At 38.2% G+C, this 26,287-nt stretch overlaps 4 protein-coding genes across 16 annotated transcripts; 1 reads left to right on the plus strand and 3 right to left on the minus strand.

Moving 5' to 3' along the window:
- Positions 1-461: 461 nt before the first annotated feature.
- On the minus strand, positions 462-4,552 carry LOC135584365 (transcription factor PHYTOCHROME INTERACTING FACTOR-LIKE 15-like). 5 transcript variants are annotated; one of them, XM_065092809.1, is made up of 8 exons: positions 4,418-4,552; positions 3,431-3,592; positions 2,075-3,275; positions 1,882-1,983; positions 1,702-1,767; positions 1,548-1,613; positions 1,001-1,477; positions 462-895 (listed from the first exon to the last, which is right to left on the minus strand). In XM_065092809.1, exons 2-8 carry the CDS (start codon positions 3,496-3,498, stop codon positions 875-877), a joined length of 2,001 nt encoding a protein of 666 aa, XP_064948881.1. In that variant the 5' UTR covers positions 3,499-3,592; positions 4,418-4,552; the 3' UTR covers positions 462-874. The 5 variants fall into 5 exon arrangements, with proteins under 5 accessions (XP_064948881.1, XP_064948883.1, XP_064948880.1 ...); XM_065092811.1 differs by lacking the exon at positions 4,418-4,552 and adding an exon at positions 3,953-4,409 and having other exon boundaries at positions 2,075-3,249; XM_065092808.1 differs by lacking the exon at positions 4,418-4,552 and adding an exon at positions 3,953-4,409.
- Positions 4,553-10,017: 5,465 nt separating this feature from the next.
- Positions 10,018-13,465, plus strand: LOC135598663 (protein S-acyltransferase 18-like). Its single transcript, XM_065092819.1, has 9 exons — positions 10,018-10,341; positions 10,420-10,533; positions 10,608-10,937; positions 11,021-11,089; positions 11,164-11,235; positions 11,318-11,446; positions 11,541-11,621; positions 12,578-12,742; positions 12,828-13,465. Exons 1-9 carry the CDS (start codon positions 10,300-10,302, stop codon positions 13,323-13,325), a joined length of 1,500 nt encoding a protein of 499 aa, XP_064948891.1. The 5' UTR covers positions 10,018-10,299; the 3' UTR covers positions 13,326-13,465.
- Positions 12,446-19,130, minus strand: LOC135584371 (pentatricopeptide repeat-containing protein At1g09900-like). 9 transcript variants are annotated; one of them, XM_065092817.1, is made up of 6 exons: positions 15,215-19,130; positions 14,232-14,824; positions 13,834-13,944; positions 13,682-13,729; positions 13,523-13,591; positions 12,446-13,411 (listed from the first exon to the last, which is right to left on the minus strand). In XM_065092817.1, exon 1 carries the CDS (start codon positions 18,606-18,608, stop codon positions 16,395-16,397), a length of 2,214 nt encoding a protein of 737 aa, XP_064948889.1. In that variant the 5' UTR covers positions 18,609-19,130; the 3' UTR covers positions 12,446-13,411; positions 13,523-13,591; positions 13,682-13,729; positions 13,834-13,944; positions 14,232-14,824; positions 15,215-16,394. The 9 variants fall into 9 exon arrangements, with proteins under 9 accessions (XP_064948889.1, XP_018673565.2, XP_064948886.1 ...); XM_018818020.2 differs by having other exon boundaries at positions 12,446-13,591; positions 13,682-13,944; positions 15,215-18,651; positions 18,887-19,130; XM_065092814.1 differs by having other exon boundaries at positions 12,446-13,591; positions 13,682-13,944; positions 15,215-18,790; positions 18,887-19,130.
- An 866-nt stretch (positions 19,131-19,996) lies between these two features.
- LOC135598664 (spermidine synthase 2-like) lies at positions 19,997-25,590 on the minus strand. Its single transcript, XM_065092823.1, has 9 exons — positions 25,367-25,590; positions 23,717-23,793; positions 23,493-23,615; positions 22,918-23,022; positions 21,439-21,511; positions 20,964-21,035; positions 20,696-20,891; positions 20,465-20,594; positions 19,997-20,389 (listed from the first exon to the last, which is right to left on the minus strand). The coding sequence occupies exons 1-9, from the start codon at positions 25,512-25,514 to the stop codon at positions 20,333-20,335; spliced, it is 981 nt and encodes a 326-aa protein (XP_064948895.1). The 5' UTR covers positions 25,515-25,590; the 3' UTR covers positions 19,997-20,332.
- Between the last annotated feature and the right edge of the window lie 697 nt (positions 25,591-26,287).

Consider the following 26,287-nt stretch of genomic DNA (forward strand, 5'->3'; position numbering starts at 1 on the left):
AAATCAAAAAAATAATAATTTGTTACAGTGATGTTAAAGGAAACCTAAGAATTCTCTTAATTTAACTAAAGATATTAATTTGCAAAATCAATGATGGCAAAAAATAATTAGTAGAGTCAACCTTAAAATAAAAAAAATTCTCTGACAACAACAAAATCTTAACTTTCTGCAGACAGTATGGAAATAAGAAGTGCAACTCAAAAAATAAAAAATCAAAATATGGGGCTTTTCTCATGCACTTGTTAGATCACAAAAAAACACATGTACCACTTCAACCAGAGGCTCTTCTTCACTTCTTCACTGCACAAATCCTAAATCCCTATTCCTAACTAGTTTCTTTGTAACACTAGTTTGATCTCCCCCTCCACTTTGCAGCACTTCAAAAGCCACCAACATGACTGTCACTCATAACTAAACAATTTACCACCCTAAACAGTAACTCAAGAACAAATGCAAGGATATGAGACCAAAAAAATAAGTTACTGCTACCAGATAAATAATGCAGTCATTTATTTACACAAGAAATACTTGAAGGTCACAAAAAAAAAGACTTTTCGGTACGCGAAAGTTATTTCTTGCATACATCTATTAACTGCGAGTGTCACATGGTCAGACTAATCACGGATCGGCTCTTTGATGTGTAAGAACTTGCACATTTTACGCACCAACATTCCATCAGAAATCTCAACTGGCTAATTACTGGAACCTGTCAACCACAGCTTCAAAAACTAGATGTATGTTCATAAATCATTCAGTTTTGGGTATTTGTTCAAAATTTCTTAAAGGTATTTACAATCCCGTACGCCGTGTCGCGGTTGGATCGTCAACGACAGGCACATGGTGTTCGGCCACTCCTCTATGCCAATTCAGATCATCAAAAGCATTCTTTTGTAGCCTGGAAGGAACAAGGAAAACCAACCATTTATGAGAAGCTAAGGCGGCAGCAAAAGTTACACAGAACAACTAAATGAAGAAACTGGTGCAGCAGAAACTCAAGAACCTCAGTGGATGCCTGAATTTGTGGTTCTTCTTCTGTACTTGTTCTCGGCTCTACATTCGAGTTCCGTTGCTGCTGATCTCCAGTACCTGAAGTAGCAGGATCTGGGTGTGCCACAACAGCCATGGTTCCTGGTACCTGATCGGCCACAGAGTTCATAGAAAACCCAGGCAGTGTGCCAAATGGTGGTGGCCCTGGTATTACAACCGGGATTCCGTGTCCTTGGATTCCATACATCTGAGGGCTTACAGGTCCAGGTATCCCTCTCAAGTTCAACTGCCCTGAATTTGGAGTGCAAGGGAATTGTGGTGCATGCACTGGTGGAATTCGGATCATCGGACAGCCTGGGGCTACCCCAATGCCTGCACCCATTCCTACACCTACTGGTGGGAAAGGAGCCATGGTTGGTGCACGAATATGTGGCATTGCAAGAGGAAACATCATTGGTGGCATATATAACCCATTTCCCATCGACATTATCTGATTCATACATAAACTTTACTGCAAGGACAAACCAAATCTACAAGATCAATATGATCAGAGTATTTACCTGAACTTGCAGCTGGAGTGTTTTAAGATACTCGATGGCCTCTTCGAGCATCGAAGCTTTGTCCACCTTCAACAAAGTTTAGCTCTAAATTGAATAACAAAGCTGATTTTTCTAACAACATCGATAACACCGACAGAACCAGAACAAATACTACCTTATTACAATTGGGTATAAGCTCTTGCAGCGCACGCATTTTCTCATTTATCCTGTTCCTCCGCCTCTGTGAAAGAAGGAATCACATGCAGTCAGACACAAAACAGCTTAGACAAACAAATACTTGGGAGTTCAGATAGCATATTTTAATAGCTGAAACAGTATGTTAAAAACAGCTTACCCTTTCTGATAAATTATGAACTTCTGCAGCACGACTTCTCTTTGTTCTTGCAACCCGTCCATTTGCTGGTCTCCTTGTGCCCACTGACTCATCTTGGAGATCCTACATGCAAGTACTTATGACATTTTAGATACAGAAACCTATAATGAACCTGATTTAGATGAAATTTCATGTGACAACATCTCTGACTTACATCACTGTGGTAATCCGATTCGTCTCCTTCATATTCTTTTCTCTTCTCCATGTGTCTAGGTTCATTAGATGCTGCTCCAGTAAGATTTCGTGAGCAAATGGAAGAAGAAGCCACAACTGCATCAGGATCCTTTCGAGTGTCATTCCTACACAAGGCCATACTTGCTGCCAAGCTTGAGCTTGGGACATTATCAGGCAGTTTGGTACATTCATCAGTTTTGTTGTTGTTCTTCGAAGCTATATCTAGACAAATTGCATCCGGCTGTGCAACCAAGCCTCCTTCTCGTAGAGCCTTCATGACTGGTCCCAGGTCCAGCTTATGTGAATCCAAGGCTGAAAGCTTTGACGCCCTGCTAATATCCTTAACACCATTAGTGCTTGCGATCGGTGCTGAGGTGATAGGATTGCTTCTTGAGACACTGTTGACCTTCTCAGTGCTTCTCAATCCACCAACATTCTGGAGACTAACCTTGGCAAGTGCAGCAGGTCTTGCGAAATGGGAGAAATTCATCAGACTCGCTGTACTGTTTGGCTGCTGCTGCTTGGAACTCGCAACACCCTGATTCTGCAACCTTCTGTCCACCATATCGCCACAACGGTCTTCTTCTTGAGCTACATTACTACCTCTAGCACCATTGTCGACCACTGTTGACTTCGAATTCGGAACTGAACTCTGGCACTGCTGTGGCAGCTGAAACAAGTGGCCGGTCCTGGTTCTTGCTGACTCTGAACACCCTACCGGTGCCTTGGAAGCATGCTGATTTTCCACATTGCCCGAGTTTCTAACGTCCACACCTGAGCTGGCACATCGACTGGCTGCAACCGTATTCCTGTGAGCTGAAACAGGGTTCAGATCGAATGCTGTGAACTCGTTCATGAACTCAGCACAATAATCGTTCTCGAGAGTCTCGCTTGCCAAAACTTCATCAATCGGATAATTGATCCACGGAACCATATCATCATCATCACCACCACGGGCACTCACTCCGGAATGCCCTGAAGGAGCAAAATCATCTACTGCCCGATCTACTTCACTAAAATGAGCAACTTTTGAACTGGCACTTCCCCTACTATCCTTCTCTTGAAGCCCACCATACTGGGAGAAGGCACTTGGAAAGGAGCTCTTCCTAGGCCTAGTGGACTTGCACTGCATCACAATCTGGCCATTCTCCCACACTAGCTCAGAGAATTCATCGTCAGGTCTTCAGTAGAAATCCAGGAAACAACAGGTAAGACATCATCTAATGATTTGCATGAACGAGTAAACAGGCATAACAGAGTGTCCAATTTGCGAGAGAAGACCAGGATGGAAAAGAGCAAGTCATGAAACAAGACAAGCGCAGTAAGGTAGACTTACATAGAGAAGAAGTCAGATGAGCCATTTGCCATCTTTGGTTGCGAGATATCCTGTTTCGGCCTCATCATCCTTCAATGGAGTTCAGATCTCACAAAGATTCGAGCTAGCAAATGATGGTTCAGCTTCGCATGCATCTAATGAGAATAGATCCCCAGAGATTTCCTGCATCCGCGCAGAGATTTTGCAGCCAAAGATCCAACCTTTGTCAGTAGAAAAGAAGAAAGATCCAATTTTTTTCTCAACCAAAAGACCAGAGAGAGAGAGAGAGAGAGAGAGAGATGACCTATGCATCTGCAACTTCCTCACAAAATCGCCCAAAACATTCAAGAAAGGCATCCAGAAAAATCACATAAAAGAACACCAACTTGTCATAAAGCGAACAAAAATCTCCATCCAGACAAAGAAAAAAAGAAAGAGCAACTGCTACAGTCGAGTTAAAACCCTCGATTCAACTCTTGAGAAAACACCTAAAAAGGACAGCTTCTTTCACGCAAAAACTGGGGGAACGGAATCGAAAGCCACCTTGCCGAGCTAGGTTCCCGAAGAAAATTCCTACTAAATGCTCTCATAAGTCCCTCTCCCGGCTTCCGAGTGCTCGGCAGACAGATCCGGATCAGAAGACCACGACGGCAGAGCACAAAGGCAAAAGATCTGCTCTTTTTTACTCATCCACGTCGTGATTTGTGTACCCAATTTAGCAGGAACAGTTCTGGAGGGACCAAACGCAGTTCACATCCCAAGGCCACAAATCGTTCGTTCCTTGTGAGTAAAGGTTTCTAGAACAAAAGATGAGGTCTACTGTTTCCTAAATACAACAAGCATAGCAGTGGTAGGAGATGAGATTTTTAAGGCGTCTGGGTTAAATCCTCGTATCAAACATCAATCTCTGGAAATTCGAGAGTAAGATGTAGACATTCGGATATGATGAATACTTTAGCAGAGAGATTCGGCGAAAATCTTATGATCTGATAGAAAAAAATCTCATACCACAAAGGAAAAGGAGAGGCGTGATGGGGACGCGGTGTCGTGTTTCTACCTCCACCAGCTCCCAGCTCCCAGCTCGGAGGATAGAGTGCAATATGAATCTCCAATGGCGTGTGGTGGGGCTTTTGTCATGCCAATGGCATTCAAGCAAGATTAGGCAGCAGATCCACTTCCGTTTATATACGAAGCCTTAAACTAATCCCTTCTCCAGTTCCAACTGCTGGATTCCTGGAGCCCTGCCCCGCTCGCTGCTTCCTGTGCCGTCGTACCATGCGACTCCTGAAGCACACTGTCGACTGACATCTGCCACCTCGCTAAAAAATTGGCAACTTCGCTACAGCAGTCGTCTCGCTAGATCAGCAAGCGCCTGCACATAAAAGGGAAACTTTTCGTTCTCGAACAGCGTGTGGATTCGCTTATGAACACTAGTTTGTTCCTTTCTTCCTTCCCTCTCCTTCGTGAGCGTGGCAGTGGCTTCGGCACACCTGAGACATCAGCTCAGACCGCGAAATTACCAGTGACAGGGGAAAGAAGAGGAGACCTCTCATCCGATACTTGTTTGTACTTTGAATCTCGTGAATTTTAGTGATCAAAAGTGTACGTTACCCTATCTTTTGACTGTACGTACAACATCTTAACCTCTAAGATAAGAATAAGATTGCTCATGGTGTGTGTATGAATGATAAAACCTAATGTATATTTTTTGATTTTTTTTTTCTATTCTTATCGATATAGGATTATTTTTATTTTTATTTATTTTCAGTAGGACTTTTATTATACTTACTACATCGACACTAATGATGAAATTATATATCAATTTATTAAAAAAAATTTTCAAACCCTCTCATTTTTCGAGTTTTCGGAGTCATCTAGATAATTCTTATACTCCGAAAAGCATGATGTAGCTTATATTTTTATTTAATAAAATATTATTATAAAAGATTATTCTTAGTCTCATTTTTAATATTAATCATGTAAATATTCTCTTAATAAAAGCTATATTAGTCTTAGATTTGATGTGAATTTTGGTAGGATGGCTACCCCTCACCTTTTTCTCCATTGTGGATAGCTGATTCATGTACAAGGATTCATTAAAAATTTCCCAAAATCCTAAGGACTAAAATACAATTTATTCGAGAAGTTAAAGTGTATTCCACAATCACACCATATGCAAACATGCTTTTGCATCTATGCCCTCCAAAAGACGAGATATGTGTATAAGTGCATGCCTCCCAAACAGGCCTAGTCTTAATATATCGGAGATATTAATATATATATATATATAATGGAATCTAGGAAAACATTTATTTATTCCATCAAATCATTAGATATGGGAAATAAAAGAGATACATAAAATATACATAGCCACTCCCCAACCTACATTGTCGTGGGGTGCGGTGTTCATCCCCCCTCGCACAATGCCCGCCTCCATACCGCATCTGTCCCCCTCTGCAGGCAACCGGTGGGACACCTAAGCGACCCACGGCGGCGTGTCATCACGTGATCTTCACGTGGACCGCTGGCACAGCTGTCGTGCAACAGCGGCTGCCTATCGTGATTGGGACGGCCGTCGTCGGTAGCCGCGCGACGCAAGGGGCTCTCTCGGGCATAACGACAAACACAAGTCCGACAGCACGCAATGGTGGGCTCGCGCACTCTGGCATCGCGTCGAGCCCCTCGCTGGGGCGTCGTTGTGGCGACTCCACGGGGCGGCGAGCAGAGCACGGCACGGCACGGCACGGCCATCCAAACGAGCTCGGATGCGCTTGTCATGGTAAGCTCCCCCTCTTCCATTCGGATAAGCCCGTTTGTACACGTCCAACACGGTCGCCATCCGCGCCGCTACGATCATCGGATGCACCGAGGGCTCGATCACGATCGATCTGTAGATGCGTGGAAGTGATTTCCACCTCACGATCAATCTGATTTGGACTGAAGAGTTCATCCAACAAGATGAGGTGGGGTCCAGGGGAAGCGGACAAAGGGCAAAGTCGTCAGCTCGGGCCTGCAGGCCTCGGAAAACCCAAGCCCGCTAAGTGCTCGTCCGAATGTCCCAAAAGGAAACAAAGCAGAGAACAGTTGGCATGCGATGCATGGGACCGAAAGATTGCGAGGGAAAGAGACGCGTCTCTCCCCGGCTGTCTCAACGCACCGCACACAACGCAGCCACCGCCTCTCGTGTCGTCTATATATACGCATCGAACAGTGGTCGCCTCCTTCCTCGTACGTCGACTGCTCGCCATCTTCCTCGGTGTCTGCCCCCGTGTTGGTCATCGATGGCGAACCAAGGAACAGCCAGATGCATAGAGATTCTTCTCGCCATCATCCTTCCTCCGCTCGGCGTCTTCCTCAAGTTCGGCTGCAAGGTCCGCTATCGATCACCGTCTTCCTCTCCTCTTTCTCCTCCCTCGTGATCACCCAGTTGACGAACATGCATTATTCTTGTCGTCGCTACAGGTGGAGTTTTGGATCTGCCTGTTGCTCACCCTCTTCGGCTACCTGCCGGGGATCATCTACGCCGTCTACGCCATCACCAAGTGAATGACTCGTGGGAAGACATGCTCGCTCGAGACAAGATTCCCCGTGAATGATTCGTCACCATGTTTCTCGTTGCTGCGATGTGTAATAAAAGTTGGCACCTGTTGAACTTCCTACTTCTCAAGAACACATTCTTTCTTTAATCGAAACTGGTAATTGTTGGATGCAATTCTTTGATCTTATACACTGTTCATCTGATTCTGAAAAGAATCGGATGCGATGCCTGCAATCTTCTATGTCCTAATGCATCGAGCATGCACTAGGGAAAACAGCACAGCTTTGCCATTGTTGTTCTTCGCAGAACTCGTGTAGCTCACTTTGGAGCCACATATGATCATTCATTCATGCGATCATTCAGTGAGATCCATATGATCATTCATTCATTCTGACATTATATTATAGATAGCACATACAACAGACTGAGAAGCCACATGAGAGTGACATGAACGCTATTGAGAGAATCTAACGAGATCCTCCACTCCATAGTTAGTTGCATGAGATAATGACATTCGGTTGACATATTTGGACATCTAATAAAAATATTTTTATAAATAAATTAAAAAATTAGGATTTGATTGCCCCATAAATATCTTTTTTCTCTTAAAAAAGTTTTGTCTTTTTTTCTCTTAAAAACTATATCTTCTCTCTTTACCTTTTTAATGATTCAATTAATATAAAACCTATATCGGTTTAAAATAAATTATATTAAATAATTTACTGATATATATCTATTTTACTTCATGTGGAAATTGAAAGCATATCCTTCTAATGTTTTATCACCCAAAAACGATGTATCTCAGGACCTACCTTTTGTAGACCAAATTTTTACCATAAGTTTATCATCTATTTAGAAACTCAAATATTAAGAAACATTGTAAGGATCCATCATATTTTAGTAAAAAAAAATAGAGGAAAATAGGAAAATGATAAATTATTCAAATGCCAAATAAATAAATATATATATGTCTAAAATAGAAAAAGTAACATAAATGTCTATCTAGGTACAATGTAAATACTTATAAAAAAATTAAATGGTTTTGACTAGTCCTTGTATTAGATACATAGTTTTTAATCTTACCCTAAAAATAGTGTATTTGATAGCAAGGCTTGCCTTTTATGGACCAAATTTTTACCATAGATTTTTTTAAAACTATTTAGAAGTTTAAATATTAAAAAATATTTTGATGAAAATAAAAAATAAAGAAAATAAAAACAAGACAAAATATTTAAATAGTGAATAATATAAAAACATCATAATATATATATATAATAGAAAAAATGACACAAATATTCATCTGATGTTACTCAAAGTTTCATAAAAAATTTACAGTATTTTAACTAGTCCTTATATCAGATATAAGGATTTAAATAAAAATAATAATGTATTTGATATAAGGATTTTTTTATTTTCACCAAAATATAATGGATCCTTGCAAATGTTTTTTAGCTTATTTGAGCTTATAAATAGGTGGCAAGGGTAAAATTTTGGCCTACAAAAGATAGACCCGAGTATTAGATACATTATCTTTGTGGTGAGATTAAAAATACTACATCTAATATAATAACCGATCAAAATGTTACAAGATTTTCATGAAACATTTGATTGACATTTATGACATCTTTTATATTTTATTGATTTTTTAATATATTTTTCTGATATTATCATCATTTGAACCGTTTTCATTTCTTCATTTTTTTAAAAAATTTTCATAAAAATATGATACATCCATTTTTTAACATTTGATCTTCTAAATAGGTGAAAAATCTATCCCAAAAATTTTGTTAACAAAATCCAAGCCTTTGTATATATATATTTTTAATGTGTAATTATTATTATTATTATTATTATTATTATTATTATTATTATTATTTACTTTATTATCAAAAATTTTAAGAAATTATTGATTATAATTTTTATTATTTACTATATTTTAAAAATGTTTATTTGTTATCTTTTGGTAATATAAAATGATATATTGAGTAAATTATTTAATATAATTTATTTTTGACATTAAGGTTATATATGATATTTTTGGATAAATTTATTTTTTTGTGTTATAATCAATAAATAAATTATTTTTAAAAACTTAAAATAAAAAAATAATTGCCATATAGAACTTCCAAATTTATTTTTATGTTTTTTAAACATTTTTTAAAATTATTTAATATTTATATTTATTTAGATAAAATATATAATTAATTATAATTGGATTACTCTTGACTTTATTGTTAAAAAAATTTAGATTTAGTTTTATTATTTATTATTTTAATAATTTAACATAGTTTATATATTACTATATTATTTTTAATAATATAAATTGATATATATCAGTAAATTATTTAATATAATTTATTTTGAACGCATCTATGTTTTAGATTGATTAAATACGTTCATGATTCATTAGAAAGGTGGAAAGAGAAGATACAATCATTAAGGGAAAAAAATAAAAGTTGTTAGAGGATTACTTTTACTATTTTAAAAAATTAGGGTTGAAATTTCTTAAACTATGAATTTTTTTCGAGAATTCATATAATATCTTATATATTTCTAAAATTTGATGATAAAAAACCAGACAAAACTTTGTTATTGATTTCTTGAGAGAAAATGTGAAGGAGATTACTCAACACGATTTGTGCTCGATTGGGATTGTCTTCCTTCAGATAAGTAAATAACATTTAATTATATAAATCTTATGTTTATTATTTAGATTTTTTTGATATTATTAAGGTTGATAAAGTATTTTTAAAATCTTGGAGCTAACGTAAAGATAAGTTTCAATTTTCCTTTTGGGAGTAGCATAAGTAGAACATGGTTTATGCGCATATATATATATATATATATATATATATATATATATATATATATATATATATATATATATATATATATATATATATATATATTGCCCCTACCACGAACAATTAATTGGATAGACGGAACATTTGGCTGCGGTTAGGAGCGTGTTAACGAATCGGATAAGACGGGCACATAGAGAAAACACCAAGCACGACAACCTACGCAATAAGCCGAACAAGAACGCGATGCGATCAGCCGTGGATGTGAAATCGACGGTTCGGATCATCTGATGTCCCTGTTGGGTTCGCTGCGGTGGGGTGCCTCTAAAGCATTTCCCTCCTCCTGTTAAATGATTTGGATTGGTTATGTGGCACAAAATTACCTGGCGGTAACGGGAGGCAGCCGAACCCAGCTTTCGAATTTGAAATCTCTCACCAAGTCGACCGTTGCCTGCAAAGCATGAAAACTACAGAGAGCAGAAGGTGGGGAAGAAGAGACAGACCTCTTCTGGTCGACGACGACGACGACGACTTCTCGAGATCAATCAAGCATGAGGCGCCACGGTTGGCAACTCCCTCTCCATCCTCTCCAGGTCTCCCACCCTCTCCCGCTCCCCTGTAATTCTCCATTTCGTACAAGTGATTCACGTAACAGTGCCGATATGATGCAGTTTGTGGGAATGGCTGTGTTCTGTTTCCTGGTGATCTCCTTCTTCGTTTTCCTCGGACCTTTTCTAGGGAACAGAATTCTCAAGAACACGATCGTGACGCTCTTCTTCTTCGCGGTGAGAGATCAGTCCCAGCTCCGATTCGGCCTTGTTCTTGAGCAATCCAAAGCGGTACTATCCTTCTGTTGCAGGCATTGTCGGTAGCGATCCTATACACGAGGTGCACTGCCATCGATCCATCGGACAGGACGGCCGCCAAGAAACGGAGGCGAAGCAAGTCCGCTGGCCTGCCGAAGCTGAACTACAGGTTCATGTTGTGGCAGGTGGTGGTGAGGTTCTTCAGGAAGGTAGAAGGCAGGATCCTCAGGCGCTGCATAAGGAGGAAGTACTTGGATCCATGGCACCCGAACGTCCAAATGCAGCCCCTCCTCTCCTTTCCTCTCGTATTCCTCGAAGACGCCGCCACAATGCCCGATCGGAAGGACGACGACATCACATTCTGCACTCTCTGTGACTTGGAGGTTCACTTTGGCAAATAGCAACCCTTTCTTGGTCCTCTGTTTGCAACCATCTCTCTCATCCATGACGTCTCTTCATTTTGCAGGTGAAGAAGCACAGCAAGCATTGCCGGAGCTGTGACAGGTGCGTCGACGGATTCGATCACCATTGCAGGGTGAGGAGCTCACAAGCCATCCTGATTCAAATGACCCACTTGTGTCTCTCTACCAACACATTGCTTTCTTGCAGTGGCTCAACAACTGTATCGGAAGAAAGAACTACACCACCTTCATCCTCCTCATGCTTCTCACATTGTTAATGGTCGGTACAGCCACGAATCATGTATGTGAGCTTCATCAGTCTGCATTCTCAACTGTTGTTCATGCAATTGTCTATTCTGCAGCTCATCATAGAGGGCGGAACTGCGTTTGTGGTCTTCGTTCGCTGCTTCACCAACGGGAAGGAGATCGCCAGCGAATCGAAAGAGATTCTCCATGCTGAGATTCCCAAAGGAGTTCTTGCAGCAATATCAGTTATTTCCTACAAGTCTCTTGAACTGTTTTGGATCTCCCTCGAAACAAAGATGTTAGTGTGTTCTAATAATTATGAACTTCCTGTTTCTGCAGATGTTTCTGGCGCTGCTGACGGCATATAGCACAGCAGCATTGGGGCAGCTATTTTTCTTTCATGTAGTTCTCATCAGAAAGGTAATCTATCATTGAGAATCAAAGAAGAACTCTTTCTTATTTCATAACCCTAAGCTGCATACTGAATCTTGCCTGCATTGTCATCATACTAGAAATTGCATAAAATGAAACAATCTCAGTGATTATTAGATCAGTTTTGATATCTTTTATTATCATATTTTCTTGGGTGAACCACAAAAGTTTTAACACAATGGTGCTTTCGAGTCATTGGAACAAACAATTTCACACTTAGAGACAGTTCTACTTAGAAATTGTGATAGAAGAAAACATCATAGGATGGTGAATTGCATAAAATAAAACATTCTTAATGATTATTATTGATTAATAAATCAGTTTTGACATCTTTTATTATTATCTTTTTGGGTGAACCACATAATTCATTTTGGATTTGAATTGAATTACATATGCAGGATCTGCTAAAGGATACATTCAATGACAATCATTAATGCTATAAGATTGTTTAAGCATAAAATTAGTTAATTTTTTCTATAAATTGTGATGATTATTTCTCCTCAACAAATATTCATAACCTTGTTGTCTATCAACTAAATCTATCGTAAAAGACCTCATAAAGTTGTTTGCCCAAAAGATAATGTGGAGAGATGTGCAATATTGCTTACACAATAACTCAATGGAACATTTGTAAGATAGATATGAGCTATACCATCATTATTTTTAATGTTTAAGGATGCCATTGATTTATTTCTATTACTTTTAAGCATAATCATTAAGTATACAAAATTTCAGTCTTTCAAACAAACTTCTGGCTAAATGGGAACTAAATTCGGGAAGTTGATAGAAAAGGTTTGACATAAATAAGAATATAAAGCAGGCATGAAGATAATTTCAAACCTTAAAAGTAAGTCGAACCACAAGTGATAAAGAAAATGAAATCCGCTAGACTTGCTTCTGGATTTTGCTAATATGTGTAATATCTGTTTTAACTATGACTGCAGGGAATGAGAACATACGATTACATCCTGGCAATGAGAGAACAAAGCCAGTCGGTTGATCCATTTGATGAGTTGTATTCATCTTCGGATGAAAGTGATGACTTAGACTCACCAGAAAGACCCACTCTGCTGTCTCGGTTCCGATGTCACAAATCTGAAAAGAGCCAAGTAAGATCACCACATGCCTGATTTTTCTGTAGCTAGGAGACTATCTTCATGTGACTTAAAAGGAGAAATTTCCATCTACTCGCAGAGCACCCAAAGATTATCGATAAGAATCGAAAAAGATTCAGACTCAACTCCAAACAAGAAGACAGAATTCCACATCGACCCATGGAAACTGATCAAAATGAGCAAGGAGAAGACACTGATGGCAGCTGAGAGAGCAAGGGAGAGAATGAGACAGAAATTGACACCCATGGTAGCGACTGGACTGTCCATATCACCACTGAAACCACTGCCGCTGGAGATGAAACAGGGACCATTGATGAACCCAGAAGCGAAGAAGGTGATCCTTAGAGACACGACACCTGTTGTCCCGAGGGGGTGGTTTCCAAGTTCACCAAGCAGACGTCTCTCCAGCCCCAGGCGGAGATTCTCAGGGTCTCCTTCTCCAAGGCCTCAAAAGTACAGGAGCAGCTTCGACCCAAAACTGACAGAGGTTTCAAGGGAACTTGAGACATACATTTCCAAGCAGGTGCTGTGCGCTGTTCTTAAACAGGGTGAGGATGATGAGTCTTCTCCGAGATAGCTTGAAGCTACTCAATGTTCACCTTGCTTCCACTGGCTTCCCGCCACCTCTTATTTTACCTTTTCTCATCCTTTGAGAAAGGTTGACTTCAATTCAATTTCAATTAATTCATGTGAAGAAGATATGCCATAGTCAAGTCATCCCAAATTAGTAGAATAGTATGCATATTGAAAAATGTGTTTGTTGTCCATTCGTACCTTGGGTGATGTTGACTTCCACCCTTCATATGTTTTATGCTTCTTCATCAGAGGCATGATTTCATATCCCTGGAAATAAACTGATTAACAGTGAATAACTTTTTGATTACACAATGCTTGTAAAAGAAGAGGCTTCACAACTTTGTGGGAGAATGTAACCTTAACTGGAGGACCTGAATCAGTCAGGAAGCGTAGCTGTCACAGAACCTGTTCATGATCAGTAACTTTCATCTTCAGTCATAGACAACTCAAACCTCAAGTGAGGGAGAGACGGCAATCTAATAGTAGAAAATTATCTCCAACTTGCGTACACAGTCCATTGAAGAAGGAGCAGCTTGCATCAAATTGCTAATCTGATTCCCTTCTAATGGTGAAACAAATATTGCAGCTTGGATGAGCAAAGGAGATAGTCAACCCAGCCACTACAGAGATGGGATTGTCCAAAGCGGACATTGTCAGTCATATTCGCATAATTACTGGAACAATTTATGGCAAAATCATAGTACAAGGACTTCTTTCTCTACTTTCACTGGTTACAAGTATCTTTCAGTAGAATTTGTGATGTTTAACTCAAAGAACCTCATCCATCATATGGTACCAGAAAAGGAAATAAAACAATCTCATTATACAATCCATAAGTTTGCATCTACCTAAAGGCTTAGAGGTCCTAGAAAGCAAAATGCAATCTTCTGTTTGGAATCTGCTTTACCTGGGGGACATACTGATAGATGAGCTGACAGCGCCTGAAAGCCAGCAAATTTACTCTCTTTTTTCTTGGAAGAACATGAAGATTTAGGAGAGCTTTCATTTTTTTTCACCTCATCCAGAAGACCAATTTTCTGCAATTGTTACAGGAATTGAATAGCTCATTTTGATCATCAATAATTGAGATGTCATCACCTTCTAGTAGAGTTGCAACTGAGTTACATACGATTAAACCTGTCACATTCGCTTCTGGAGATTATGAAATAGAAAATGAATCAACCAAATCTTTCACGTATCTATTAAAGAATGAATCGTTATGCTGCACACACATAACCGCATGTGGAAGTGTCTAAATAGCTTCCCATGAACAATCAAAGCTGCCATTGCCACATCTCCAAGCTTCTTTTTCGTCAAATGCTGAACTAAACCAGCCATATAAGTGCTATTTATTGTACAAACAAGTCGAACAACAACGATTGTTAAATTCAAGAGGCAGTGTGACTCCAGTTCTCGTCTAGATAGGGCTCTACACATCCAGTCAGGAAGTCAAAAACCTGAATCAGTAAGGTATCATGGGAATTACCATAACTTTGCTCCCTGCATGAAGAACATGGAAGAAATGAATGATCGTTACAACATCAATTTTACTCAAATTGAAAATTTTGTGCATGACCAGTAGCACAATAATTAGTTCAACCAGTGCATGATCACAGAATTTGCTGGAACAAAGCTATAACATTTTCCTTGTATTAAAGGCAACTAAGACATGCCAAATGGAAAATGGAAGACAAGTCCCAAAAAGTAAGCACCCTGATGTTTTTTTTAAAGAAAAAGCATTCATTACTTGCAGAGGAATATAACAGAACAATGATGAGAGAGGCTCATCAGAAGTCCAAAAAGAAGGGAACCGACAAGTTCTGCACAAGTTAAGGTCCCTGAAAAGAAAGCTAAGTTAAGGTTCCTGAAAAGAAAGCTAACTTAAACTACCTGCAACCTTTTGCAATGCTCTGCTATGTTAGAGACAATAGCTTTCAGGTGCCAATGAGTGCCCTTGACCCCATTAACAAAATTAACTGTCAGTTGCATCTGTGCAGCCCAAAATTTTAGACATGTTCGCCTACTCTGCATACTTCAGCCCTTCAGATATTGCTAGACCTTCAGCCTCCAAGGCAGTATGAGATTTACCGTGAGCGTAAACAGCCACCTTTACTGAGTTGGTAGAGTTTTCGACTATAAATTAAATACCTGCATCAGGACAGAGTGAGAGATCCATCACATTCCAGAGTGAGGTCATGTTCCCTACAGGTGCAGAGACTGATACTGTCATTCTGCCTATTGATCTGCTCAGAACTAAGGTTGGAAGGCCTGGCCTTGTGGTGACAATGTTTGGCTTCATTCTTGTTCAACCAAAGAGTCCACAATCCAATAGAGATGAGGCTGAGAATCCATTTGGAATTAGGTTTGTCAAAACCTCTGCTTTCTTCCAGCCGGGTCCTTGATTCCAAAAGTCAAAAAATTGATGGTGGAGGCCAAACTTAAACTGGAGTTCATCCCAAAAGGTTTGAGGAAAGAAGCATTTAAAGAAGATATGATTAGGTGAGCCAATCTAGAGCTTACAAATAGGACATCCATCAGTCTGAGTGATGATTATGATGCAACCGACCAAAAGTTGGAAGCCTATTCCAACACACCGCAACATAGCTTGTTCTAGTACCTAATGAATTATGAGGCCATCACAAATGAAAATCTGATTTCAAACTCGAATAAGGTCGCATGCAGAATTGCAGATTATATATCACTCAAGAATGACATATTTTGTCATGGTAGTCATAATTCTCTCTTAAGAACGTTTCCCATATAGGTTTGAGCTACAGAGCACCAATTAAAATCAATACGGCACAATGAGAATTTGACATCTAGTGATCAACTATGGGTTTATCACCAGCCCCCCGAAATTGATGACAAGTTCCCAGCCAAAGTAACCCCAATCTTCAAATAGAAGTTTGAGAGACATATTTGCCATCCAATATCAAAGAGTTCCTCGTGGTCAAGTAAAATTCCAATTTGAAGTTGCAGTTCGGCTCATGGAAAGCAAAGAGCAATCTTTCAAAACTGCCTAGACTTGAAAAGAATTCAGAAGAGGAAAGTATATGCTATAGGGCACTATTCATCTCAAAGCCATGTGATTGTCAAAATCTTCCAGCCCCTCAGCTAATATTTTGCTCACTTTGTCATCACCAAGAGCTTTAAATACATCATCATTTTCATTCCTCCCATCTTTATTATTATTTCCAACAAGCAAAACATGGGTCTCAGCATCTGGGACCCACCCTTTATCAAGCATTGTGTCCAAAAAGTTACGGGCCTCATGCTTGTGTCCCTCTTTCATGAGACTATATATTACTGCGTTACACATTGTGGGACTTAGTAGTCCACATTTCTTGATCAGGCTATCTAAACTATGCATGACCAAATGCAATTGCGAACAACTTGCCAGTCTAACCACGAGTAGCTCAAGTGTTTCAGAGTTAGGAATAAAGCTCTCATGAACCATTTGGTTGAACAAAATTGCAGCCTCTCTCATCATAAACTTGGAACACAAGCCATGAATGAGAATGCAGTATGTCTTCACATCCAATGCACATCCTTCAACCAAAATCTGGGAAAGGAATGTTAAGATATCTTTTTCCTTGTTCAAATCTAAGAGACCAAGCAATATTGTGGAAATTGTGACTGAATTAGAAGATGAGCCATTAAAAACAGCGAGAGAACGCATTTTGATGGCTTCCTGCACCTTTCCATTGTGACAGATGCCTTGAATTAATTCACTTAGTGCATTACTAGTAAGCAAATCACCTTTACCAATAATGTGGTAAAATACCTCAGCAGATTCTTGGATCTTCTTCACAACACACAAACCCTCAATCAACTGCGAGCATGACTCTGAATCTAAAGAGAGGTCATACAAACAGGACAGTCTAAAGATACTTAAAGCATTCTCATATGCACCGATCTTACAGTACCCAGTTATAATAGCAGAATAAATAGTTCCATCAACCACAAAAGAAGAAGAAGAAGAAATAATCATTCTTCCCATAACTTGAAATGCTTTTCTGACAAGCCCTTCCTCACAAAGTCCTTTTATAAGAATATACCACGATAAAACATTAGTCAAACCCCCTTCAGCCATTTTCTTCAAGTAAACAGTTGCCTCCTGATATCTGCTGACATCGCAGAAACCTTTGAGCAAGGTGTTGTAAGGCTCGATTTCCAAAACTCGTCCTTCATCCAGGAAGCTCATGGCTTCAGTGAACTTCCCAATGTTGCAGAAACCATCCACAATATCCATGTACATATTAGTTAAAGGAGCAAGGCCTGAGTTTGTGATTTTACGAATAAGTTCTACAGCACTCTCTATTTGTTGATTGGCAGACAAACAATTAATCAGATAGCTATACAAATGTAAATCCAGATTGCCACCTGCATCTTCCCTAATTCTAAGCAACTTAATGACTTCTTTGAATCTGTTGATGCTGCAAAGAAGAGGTATAATACTATTATAGAAATCAAAATGTGGAGAGATTTGTAGATCCAGCATCTGATTCAATAACTCAACTGCTTTGTCTGCTCGTTCACTAGTGTAAAGAGCTTTAATGAGTATCTCAAATGTCTGGCTGTTTGGAAAGCACTGCTTCTTATCCATCCTATGAAACTGGGTTAGCGCTAAGTCCAAGCACCCAATGTCACATAAACCCTTTATTAAGTGATTCAATGTTTCAACATCTGGAAGAATCCCTGCTTTGACCATTTCCTTATAGACAAACATCAACGAGCAAAAATTTCCACCCTGTGAAGCAAAAGCATCTAATAATGCGTTGCATGTTGAGACTGATACCCTGTGTTTTGCCAAATTTGAAATTTTGAAAACCTGTAAAGCTTCTACAGGCCTATAATTTTTACAAAATGCATGGATCAAGTAATCAAAGGTCTGTTCTATATTTTGAAGTTGTAAATTAACCATCTCGTTCAAAAGAACCTCCATTTCTTCGTGATCTCCCACCATTCCCAACTTAAAAATCATATGGCCATAAGTCTCAGCTGTCTGCTGGAACCTTTTCTGCCTCGAAGCCCACTTAAACACCTTAAGAGCCAAGGTCACATCAGATGTAGAATCCAAGACATGAACAAGTCTGTCGGGATGAAGCCGATTCTTAAGCACCTGTACCGCAGATACAAACTCAGCAGAATCTGGAGCGTCTTTGTCATCTTTGGGAGGACCCTGAACAAGTGCAGCACTTGCAATTGTGTAAGAACGATAATTTAGGGAGACCCAGATGGGAAGATGCCTCCGAATAACGAAGATTGGAGACTTTGCTGTCATTTCATCGAACAAGTGAAGGGCAAGAATTCCGTTCCCGTCGAGCCTACCGCAAAAGAGAATTGACCACCAGGTAAAGATGAATTACAACTTATTGCGCATAAAATATCAATCGCGACCGTAGGTGGAAGCAGCAGAACATGTCATAACAAGAATTCCCACCAATCCCCGCATAAAAGATTAAGCTGGAAAGAGAAATCTCGAAGCGCATGATGGACTATTACAAAGGCCATTACCAATTGATTCACACACGAAAGAACAGGAGGCAAGAATCGGCTGACCTTGAACTGGAACGAACATTGGCATCGTGCTATGCCGTAAAGATTAAGACGTGACATGGATCTCGGGAAACCGATCGAGTCGAAAGGATCGGCGTCGGGGGAGGCGATCGATATGGTAGGATTTATGGTGGCGCGCCTCTTTTGTGGGCCTGAAACCCACAGGAGACGAGGAGGGAAGGGGAGATGCGAGCAACGCTTCGAGATCGCGACGCGTCGGTTTTCGCTTGTTTTCACTTTGACCCGTTGTTCGAGTCACCCCGACGCCTGTGGGTGTTTTTGTTGTCGATGATGATAATTAATAATAATAATAATAATAATAATGACGATGATAAGAGAAAGATTATTTTATTATATTTTGATGGGTTAATTATAGATTATATCTTTATATTTAAGAAAATAAAATATTTAATTTTATTAATAAAAATATCATACTATAAATCGAAATGAAGCAGAATCGATAAACCTTACGATATTTTCATTATTAGAGTTGATAATATAAAAAAAATAAATCAAATATTTTACTTTCATAAATATAAAGATCCTAATATAATTCTTAAATATATAAAAATTAAAATACTAAATAAGTCTAATTATATGAAGTAATATAGTTGGTAAAGAATATTGACCGTATTTGTGAATGATAAATGCTAATGTATTTAGATTATTTAGGCTGATCTCGATGCACTCTGGACAGTTTTCTTCTATTCAAGTGAGTCGAGTCATATTTCAGCTTGATCACAAATAATTCACAGATATGGTTTGGTTCATTAGCAATTAATTCCACACTCGATCAGCATTAATGCAACCCAACATCCTCCTGCAGTATACAGCTAAAATTATATATCAAGAGCATGAGAACAAAGAAGGCAAATAAGACGGGGGTTTAGGCCACAAACCACAGCCTCACCAAATTGCAATGGGTAGAGATTTCAATCCTATAAAATCTTGAGTTCAACAAAACCAACCAAATGCAAACAGATTGTCAATCTTAAGTTCTTAACATAGCAATCATGCAAATTTTAAGCTGCCCACACTGCAGAACAAATTCCATGGCCCCTCAAAAACACATTTGACATACGAGGGATTTGAAGGAGAGTACAAGACCAGTCATTCATTTGATAATACTCCAAAGCTGTATTAGTTATTGTGTCAAAAATATCCATTTGATAAAATAAAATATAAGTAAACAATATCCATGGATGCAATAAATCGTTCGTAAAATATAAATATCTAGATATTTTTATAGCAATTTGATAATCAAGTCGATGTCGCTTCCAAGACCGACACTCGGACCAAAAGAGAAACCCCATATCCAAAAGAACACAGCTACCATGAATGATCCAACTGAGAGGGCAGAGAAATGAAGTTTCTTGAGTGAAGTAGAAGTCTCCATCTTCTCATCAGGGTCTGTCTGGTCTGATCTTCGCAATGGTGTCATTAGCTCGTCTAAGAATCAATAACCCTCCGCGCGAAAGACGGCAAGCAAAATGCAGCAGAATGAATCTGGGAAAGGCAACAGAGATTGCTAAGAAAAAAAGATGGAGAAAACATTGAAGAAAAGTTTAGAATGAGAGGTACCTCAGAGTTGTAGAACTTTAAAGGTCCTACGGACTTGTTGGAATTCTCAGCCTCATCTATGTTGTACACAGGATGTTGGAAATCAACAGGTGGCCCTTCGGTGGAGCAAAGCATGAAGCCAATCACTCCGCTGAATTCACAAATCAAGAGTGCAACATGAAACTATTTTACTAAATAACTAACAAGAGAGTAGACTGCTCGAAATAAGAGAAAATATAGATTTGTTCATGCCTTGGATATGTAGGTACTGTTGTCCAAGCATAACTCACAGAGCCCTTAAAAACTTGGCGACAATTAGAAACAATGTCTTCAATTATGTGCATATGAAGCCATATGCTTTCTGCCTGAGTGCATACAACTCCTCCTGGACGAAGAGCATTGGCAACTGATTCGAAGAAAGGCTTCTCGAAAAGTTCTTTAGCGGGACCTGATCAAACAAATAAAAGAAGTAAGACAACCTCAGGAAGCAACAGTGAAAAAAGAAAATCATAGATCTTACCTATTGGATCAGAAGAATCCACAATGATCGCATCATAAGTACCTTCAGGAACGTTCTTTAGGAATGCAACTCCTACATGTTTTGGAACAACGAAATCAACTAAACTGAGAATAAATTCAATGTTGCATATGTCAACAAGGTTAAGCCAATAGCTAAATTACACATATAATTTTGTTGTGAAGTCCAAAAGCCAGTGATATGACATGCATATTGATAAAAAAATTTGCGAATGTTACCATATGGTCCAATTAGAAAAAGACGCTGACCCTTGCTCAAAACTATTAGGTCATATTGGAATTCATATATATGATATGGGCTGATACCACAATAAATAGTTGACGCAAGCACTGAACACTTGGCTTAGTCACATTCGAGGAAGCAATTACAGGTTAAAGACTAGGCAAATGGTCTGATCATAACATTTCTCACCAACTTGAGCAGAATAATTGTATAACAATTGCCATAAGTTACTTACCATCACCAACATGAAGAGTCACACGAGGATCTTCATATCCAACAGCCATGTTGGGGAAGAATTCCTTAGAAACCTATTTTAAATAAGAAGTCAAACAAAAATGAAAAAAATAATTAACTTTTACATGATATTTTAAGTCATAAAAAGCATATAAGAGATTTAATGCAATCTATGGCAGCAACAACAAGCCAAATGTCCCAAATAATGTGATCTATTGAACAGAAAAAATATATATACACAGTCTTATCTGGTAACAAGTCATCCTCACATTCCATCCCCAAATGTGAGATGGAGGAAAAGTCACGTATAGCTTCCACAAGAAGAGTCATTTGAATCAGCATCACTAAGATTAGTTGAAAATCTTCTTCATGCAGTGCTATCATGATTTAGTTACTTTTAATAGTTATCGCTTGTTATTTAACTTAGCAGCAACACACTCTGCTCCAGCTTTTTGCTAAATCCATTTGACCTTATCTTTTTGTGTCAAAAAAATTCTTGAATAAATACAGTATAGAAGTTTTTATTTTCTATTAACAAGATGAATATGAGAAGTAAATTGAAGGTTCAGGCAACCAAGTTGATCCATGGAAATGATTCTCAGACTTGTAAAGTTGATTTGAATTTGCTACAATCTATATATGCCTGGTTCACTTGTGTCATAATTAATAGTTCCGATTTAGCAAATTGCAGCTATTAGAAACCCTAGGTGAGCATCAAACCTATTGGAGCCAGATCTTTCAATAAAAATCAAACTACTGTGGAAAGAGGTAACAGATTGTCTAGTGAATGTCGATTGCAAATGAAATTGTCCTTTGGAACTCAGATCCATAAGACAGGAACTGCAGATATCATCAAACACCTAAGTGACTATTGAAATAGTACATAGATATAGCTCTGTAAAATTTACTAAAAGCTGCATGGTGTTGAGTTATTTTGTGGATCCCCGTCTTCAAATAAATTCAGGCCATCAGAAGAATATTCAGGATGACCATTCATGCACCAGTTGGTGCTTGATGGATGTTTGTGAAGGAGTTAAATAAAATTAAATTAGGACCTTTGCGCACAATGGTATGCTTCGAGAAAATTACATGAAAAGAGATGAGTAGCAAATCTTTAGCTTGTCTAAAGATTATCCAACCTTTAAGTATTGTGTTAAAGGGAAAAATAGTAGAAAAGGACAATTAGTAGAAAGCCCTAATCTTCTGTAAAAAGTTTCAGCAGCATCATGAGCGTACCATCAAACAGGTTCCAATACAGATATTCTGCCGGTAGATTCTCAATAAATATAACTACAAAGAGGATCTTGGAGAATCTTATTTGCAGTGTTTTAGAGTGACCTTCATTCCAATAAAGCCAGATATCTACATCCATGTATTTTTTATGCACTCCGAATAATGAAGAACACCAAATTAAAGCATTAGAATAGGCTTATGAGCAAAAGCTACAGGTACTAACAAGTAACAAGTATGATCTACTCACATCTATAACCATTTTATCAATTTCACATATGTCGATTTGCTCCACAGAAGAATAACGTGATACTTCCCGTAGAACACCACCATCACCGCCTCCAATAACCAGAACCTGTAATGATGACATTTTAATCCAACTATGAATACACAACAAAATGTATCAAAATACTAAAGTTCTTGTCAGATTGTATGTTTGTAGTGGCAAAAGAACAAATTCACCATAGCCACCAAACGGTCAAGTTTAATGGATCCCATAATATACAAAATTTCAAACTATATAGCTCAAAGAACTTATCAACCATTGGCTCCCTTATGGCATGGCCGTCAATGTGGCAGAACTAGTAATTTACTATTTTAACAATCCAACCATTTAAACAAAGAGTCAAAGAGAGAACAAAATGAGATGTTCATTATCTTTTCATCAGATGGATAGCACCATAAGTTGGAATACTAACTAAGATCTTCTCCATTTTATGTAGCAGCTATATAGCACTATGGGAAAAGAAAATGAATTTTCATGGTTTCAAGAGAAAGCTACAGCATTTGCACGAAATATATGTAACTCAAAGTTCAGAAATAAACCTTTTTAGGGTTCAGGATAGAGCAAAGTGGAATATGAGTAATCATTTCTTGGTAAGCACACTCATCCCTCTCTGTCAATTGAATGACCCCATCCAAGACGAGAACTTTCCCATAAGTGGAAGACTGACATTAAAAATAACATTAGAAGTAGCAAATGCGATCACAAAATTGGGATATTTATCATGTTAACACCAGAATTAAGATTGTTTACTTGGATAGAGTACCTGAAACACCACAACATTTTGGAAGTCTGATTTTCCTTGAAATAAGACCTTCTCCACTTTTAACGAGTGGGCCTCTCCTGCAAATAGCAGTGCAAAAACTTACATACTAACTGTTGAACAATATAAGCTACCAGTATGATTTCATACATTTTTTATGCTTTTTGACAATCTTTACCTTCAAAGGTTCACTTTTTAAGTTATATAGAAAATTTAAATACTTCCAGATTTCTAGAACACCATTATTTTCACATCCAGCATGTAACTTCCCACCGAATAATCCAAAAGGATGGTCCAAGTTTTCTTCTGGATCAACTACTCTATAGGATATCAGGAAAAAATATATATAATTAAAATCTTGCTTGTTTCCCAATGGAAACTATAGGAAGAGACAAAATGAGCCATCAAATTTTGTTCAGATGGTACACAAACAAATATAACTAACAGGAGGCAGTATGGCCATGTAAGGTTCGTAAGCATGAAAATATATAACCTTCATATTTTTATTTTCATCTCTTTTGGAGGATCTTAAACTACCCTCAGAGATGTGGCTTGTTAGTCAGTTGGCACCATAGGTATACTCCTAAATCTTTGGCCACTACAGAAAGCAACACGAACATTTCGAGAACCAGTTTTACATAGCATGAAGCTATTACCAAATTGCCGACATTCAAGTGTTCCAATAAAGGACCAGTCTACAGCTTGAAACCAAATAGACTAGAACCGCTAATGCACAGAATCTGGAAAAAAAGTAAATTATCTAAAATGCTGAAGTGAACTACAAGCTCTATACAAAGACATTGGTTCAAAGACGTCATTATCAAAGCAAAGAAACATAAGATTTCAGTAAGCTTATCCAGATTTCCTCAACTATTTACTAGAGAAAACATGAACGGCAATCTCCCAGCCAAATGGGGAGACGAGCTAAATCAACGCTACAATGCAGAAAACAATGAGAAATATCAACAGAATCATCCAAGATAGGTAAAATGGTAATGTCTAACGATCATCTACCGAGTTATCAAAGATAAAAAAACAGATAGACCAATTAAAAATAAATCGATCAATCTTTTTTGACACACAACAAATAACGGATAGAAACACATATATCCCCTGTGAAAGCACAAAAAGGTAAAGAAACCAGAATCTTAAAAAAATAAAAAGGCGATTTTTTTATAGTGCAAAAAACAGCGTCCAAACACCTATCTAGGGCCATAGACATCTCTCGCTTTCATAGATACACTGGCATGTTCTTCCACCCCCTGTAGTTATCAATGTTTAGCAAGCCAAAAAATAGTAGACACCTCAATCACGGCAACTAAAACCCTGAGACAACAATCTAAATAGCACGATCCGTATAAGATAAATCATCAGAAATTCAGATAAAGAAACACACAACAAATTCCAAATAGAAACAAACAACAAAAACAGAATCTTGAAATAAAAGACGAAGAATTTTGAGTGCAAAAACCAGGGTAACAAAAGACGTATGTAGATCGGCATCTCCCTCGCTTTCATAGCTACGATTACAAGCACTTCGCTCCCACACCCAGCAATGTTTAGCAAGCCAAAAATACAGTAGAAATCTCAATCCAAATAGAACGCAACCCGAAGCAGGGGAATCAAAACGATTCCAGATAAAGGGAGCCCGACCTGGCCACATGGGGTTGATCTCGGAGAACCACCCGGGCATGATGGCCGATAAGCCATCGTTGGTCAGGCCCCCGTTGACCTGCTGCACCGCGCCACCGACCTTCTCCTTCTCCCCTCCTCCTACCTTGACGCCGCCTTCCACTTCCATGACTGCAATACGATTCGAACTCTCTCTCTCTCTCTCTCTCTCTCTTTCTGGCTCTGTTTCGACGCGTAGCGCTCGGCTCTATTTATAGAGCAGCAAAGCATGATTGAAACCTAACTGCTTTCTCGCCATATGATGTCCCCAATTTGTAGAGGACTAATTAGTTTACTTTCTTGGCATTGTAATTTATATAAATCATAATAGAAGTCGAATTAGAAAAAAAAAATCATAATACAAATATAATTTTAATGTATATAAATCATAATAATAATAAGTATAAATATAAATTAATTTCGAATAAATATATTATTGATATGTTTGGGTTTTTTTTTCAATTTTTGAAATGATAAGGTCAAATAATATTAATCAAAATTTAATATAATATAATTTTTCAAATTTATTTTTCAATATAGGTTTAAATTAAATTTAGATTATTCAATATAAAAGTCACTAACAACTTGTATAATGTAATAATGTATTGCTCTATAGCTTTTTATTTATTTATTTATTTATCTATACATCTTCATATTTTATGGGGGCATGACACTAACATATGGTTTCTTTTTCTTCCATTTCAAATTGTGACAAATTGACAAGAAAAATTGGAATTCACGTATTTATTGAATTTCAAATTTCTAGGAAAATATTCTTTCATGAAAAATAATGATAAAAACGATTTTATAAAATAATTATACAATATAAAAAAAAAGTTAGAAATCAGTGGTTGTCACCGATATTCTGGTTGATATTCCGATGCTCTTTTTTATGACAAGTAT

Source organism: Musa acuminata, chromosome BXJ2-1, assembly GCF_036884655.1.
Source record: "Musa acuminata AAA Group cultivar baxijiao chromosome BXJ2-1, Cavendish_Baxijiao_AAA, whole genome shotgun sequence".
NCBI classification, from domain to species: Eukaryota; Viridiplantae; Streptophyta; class Magnoliopsida; order Zingiberales; family Musaceae; genus Musa; species Musa acuminata.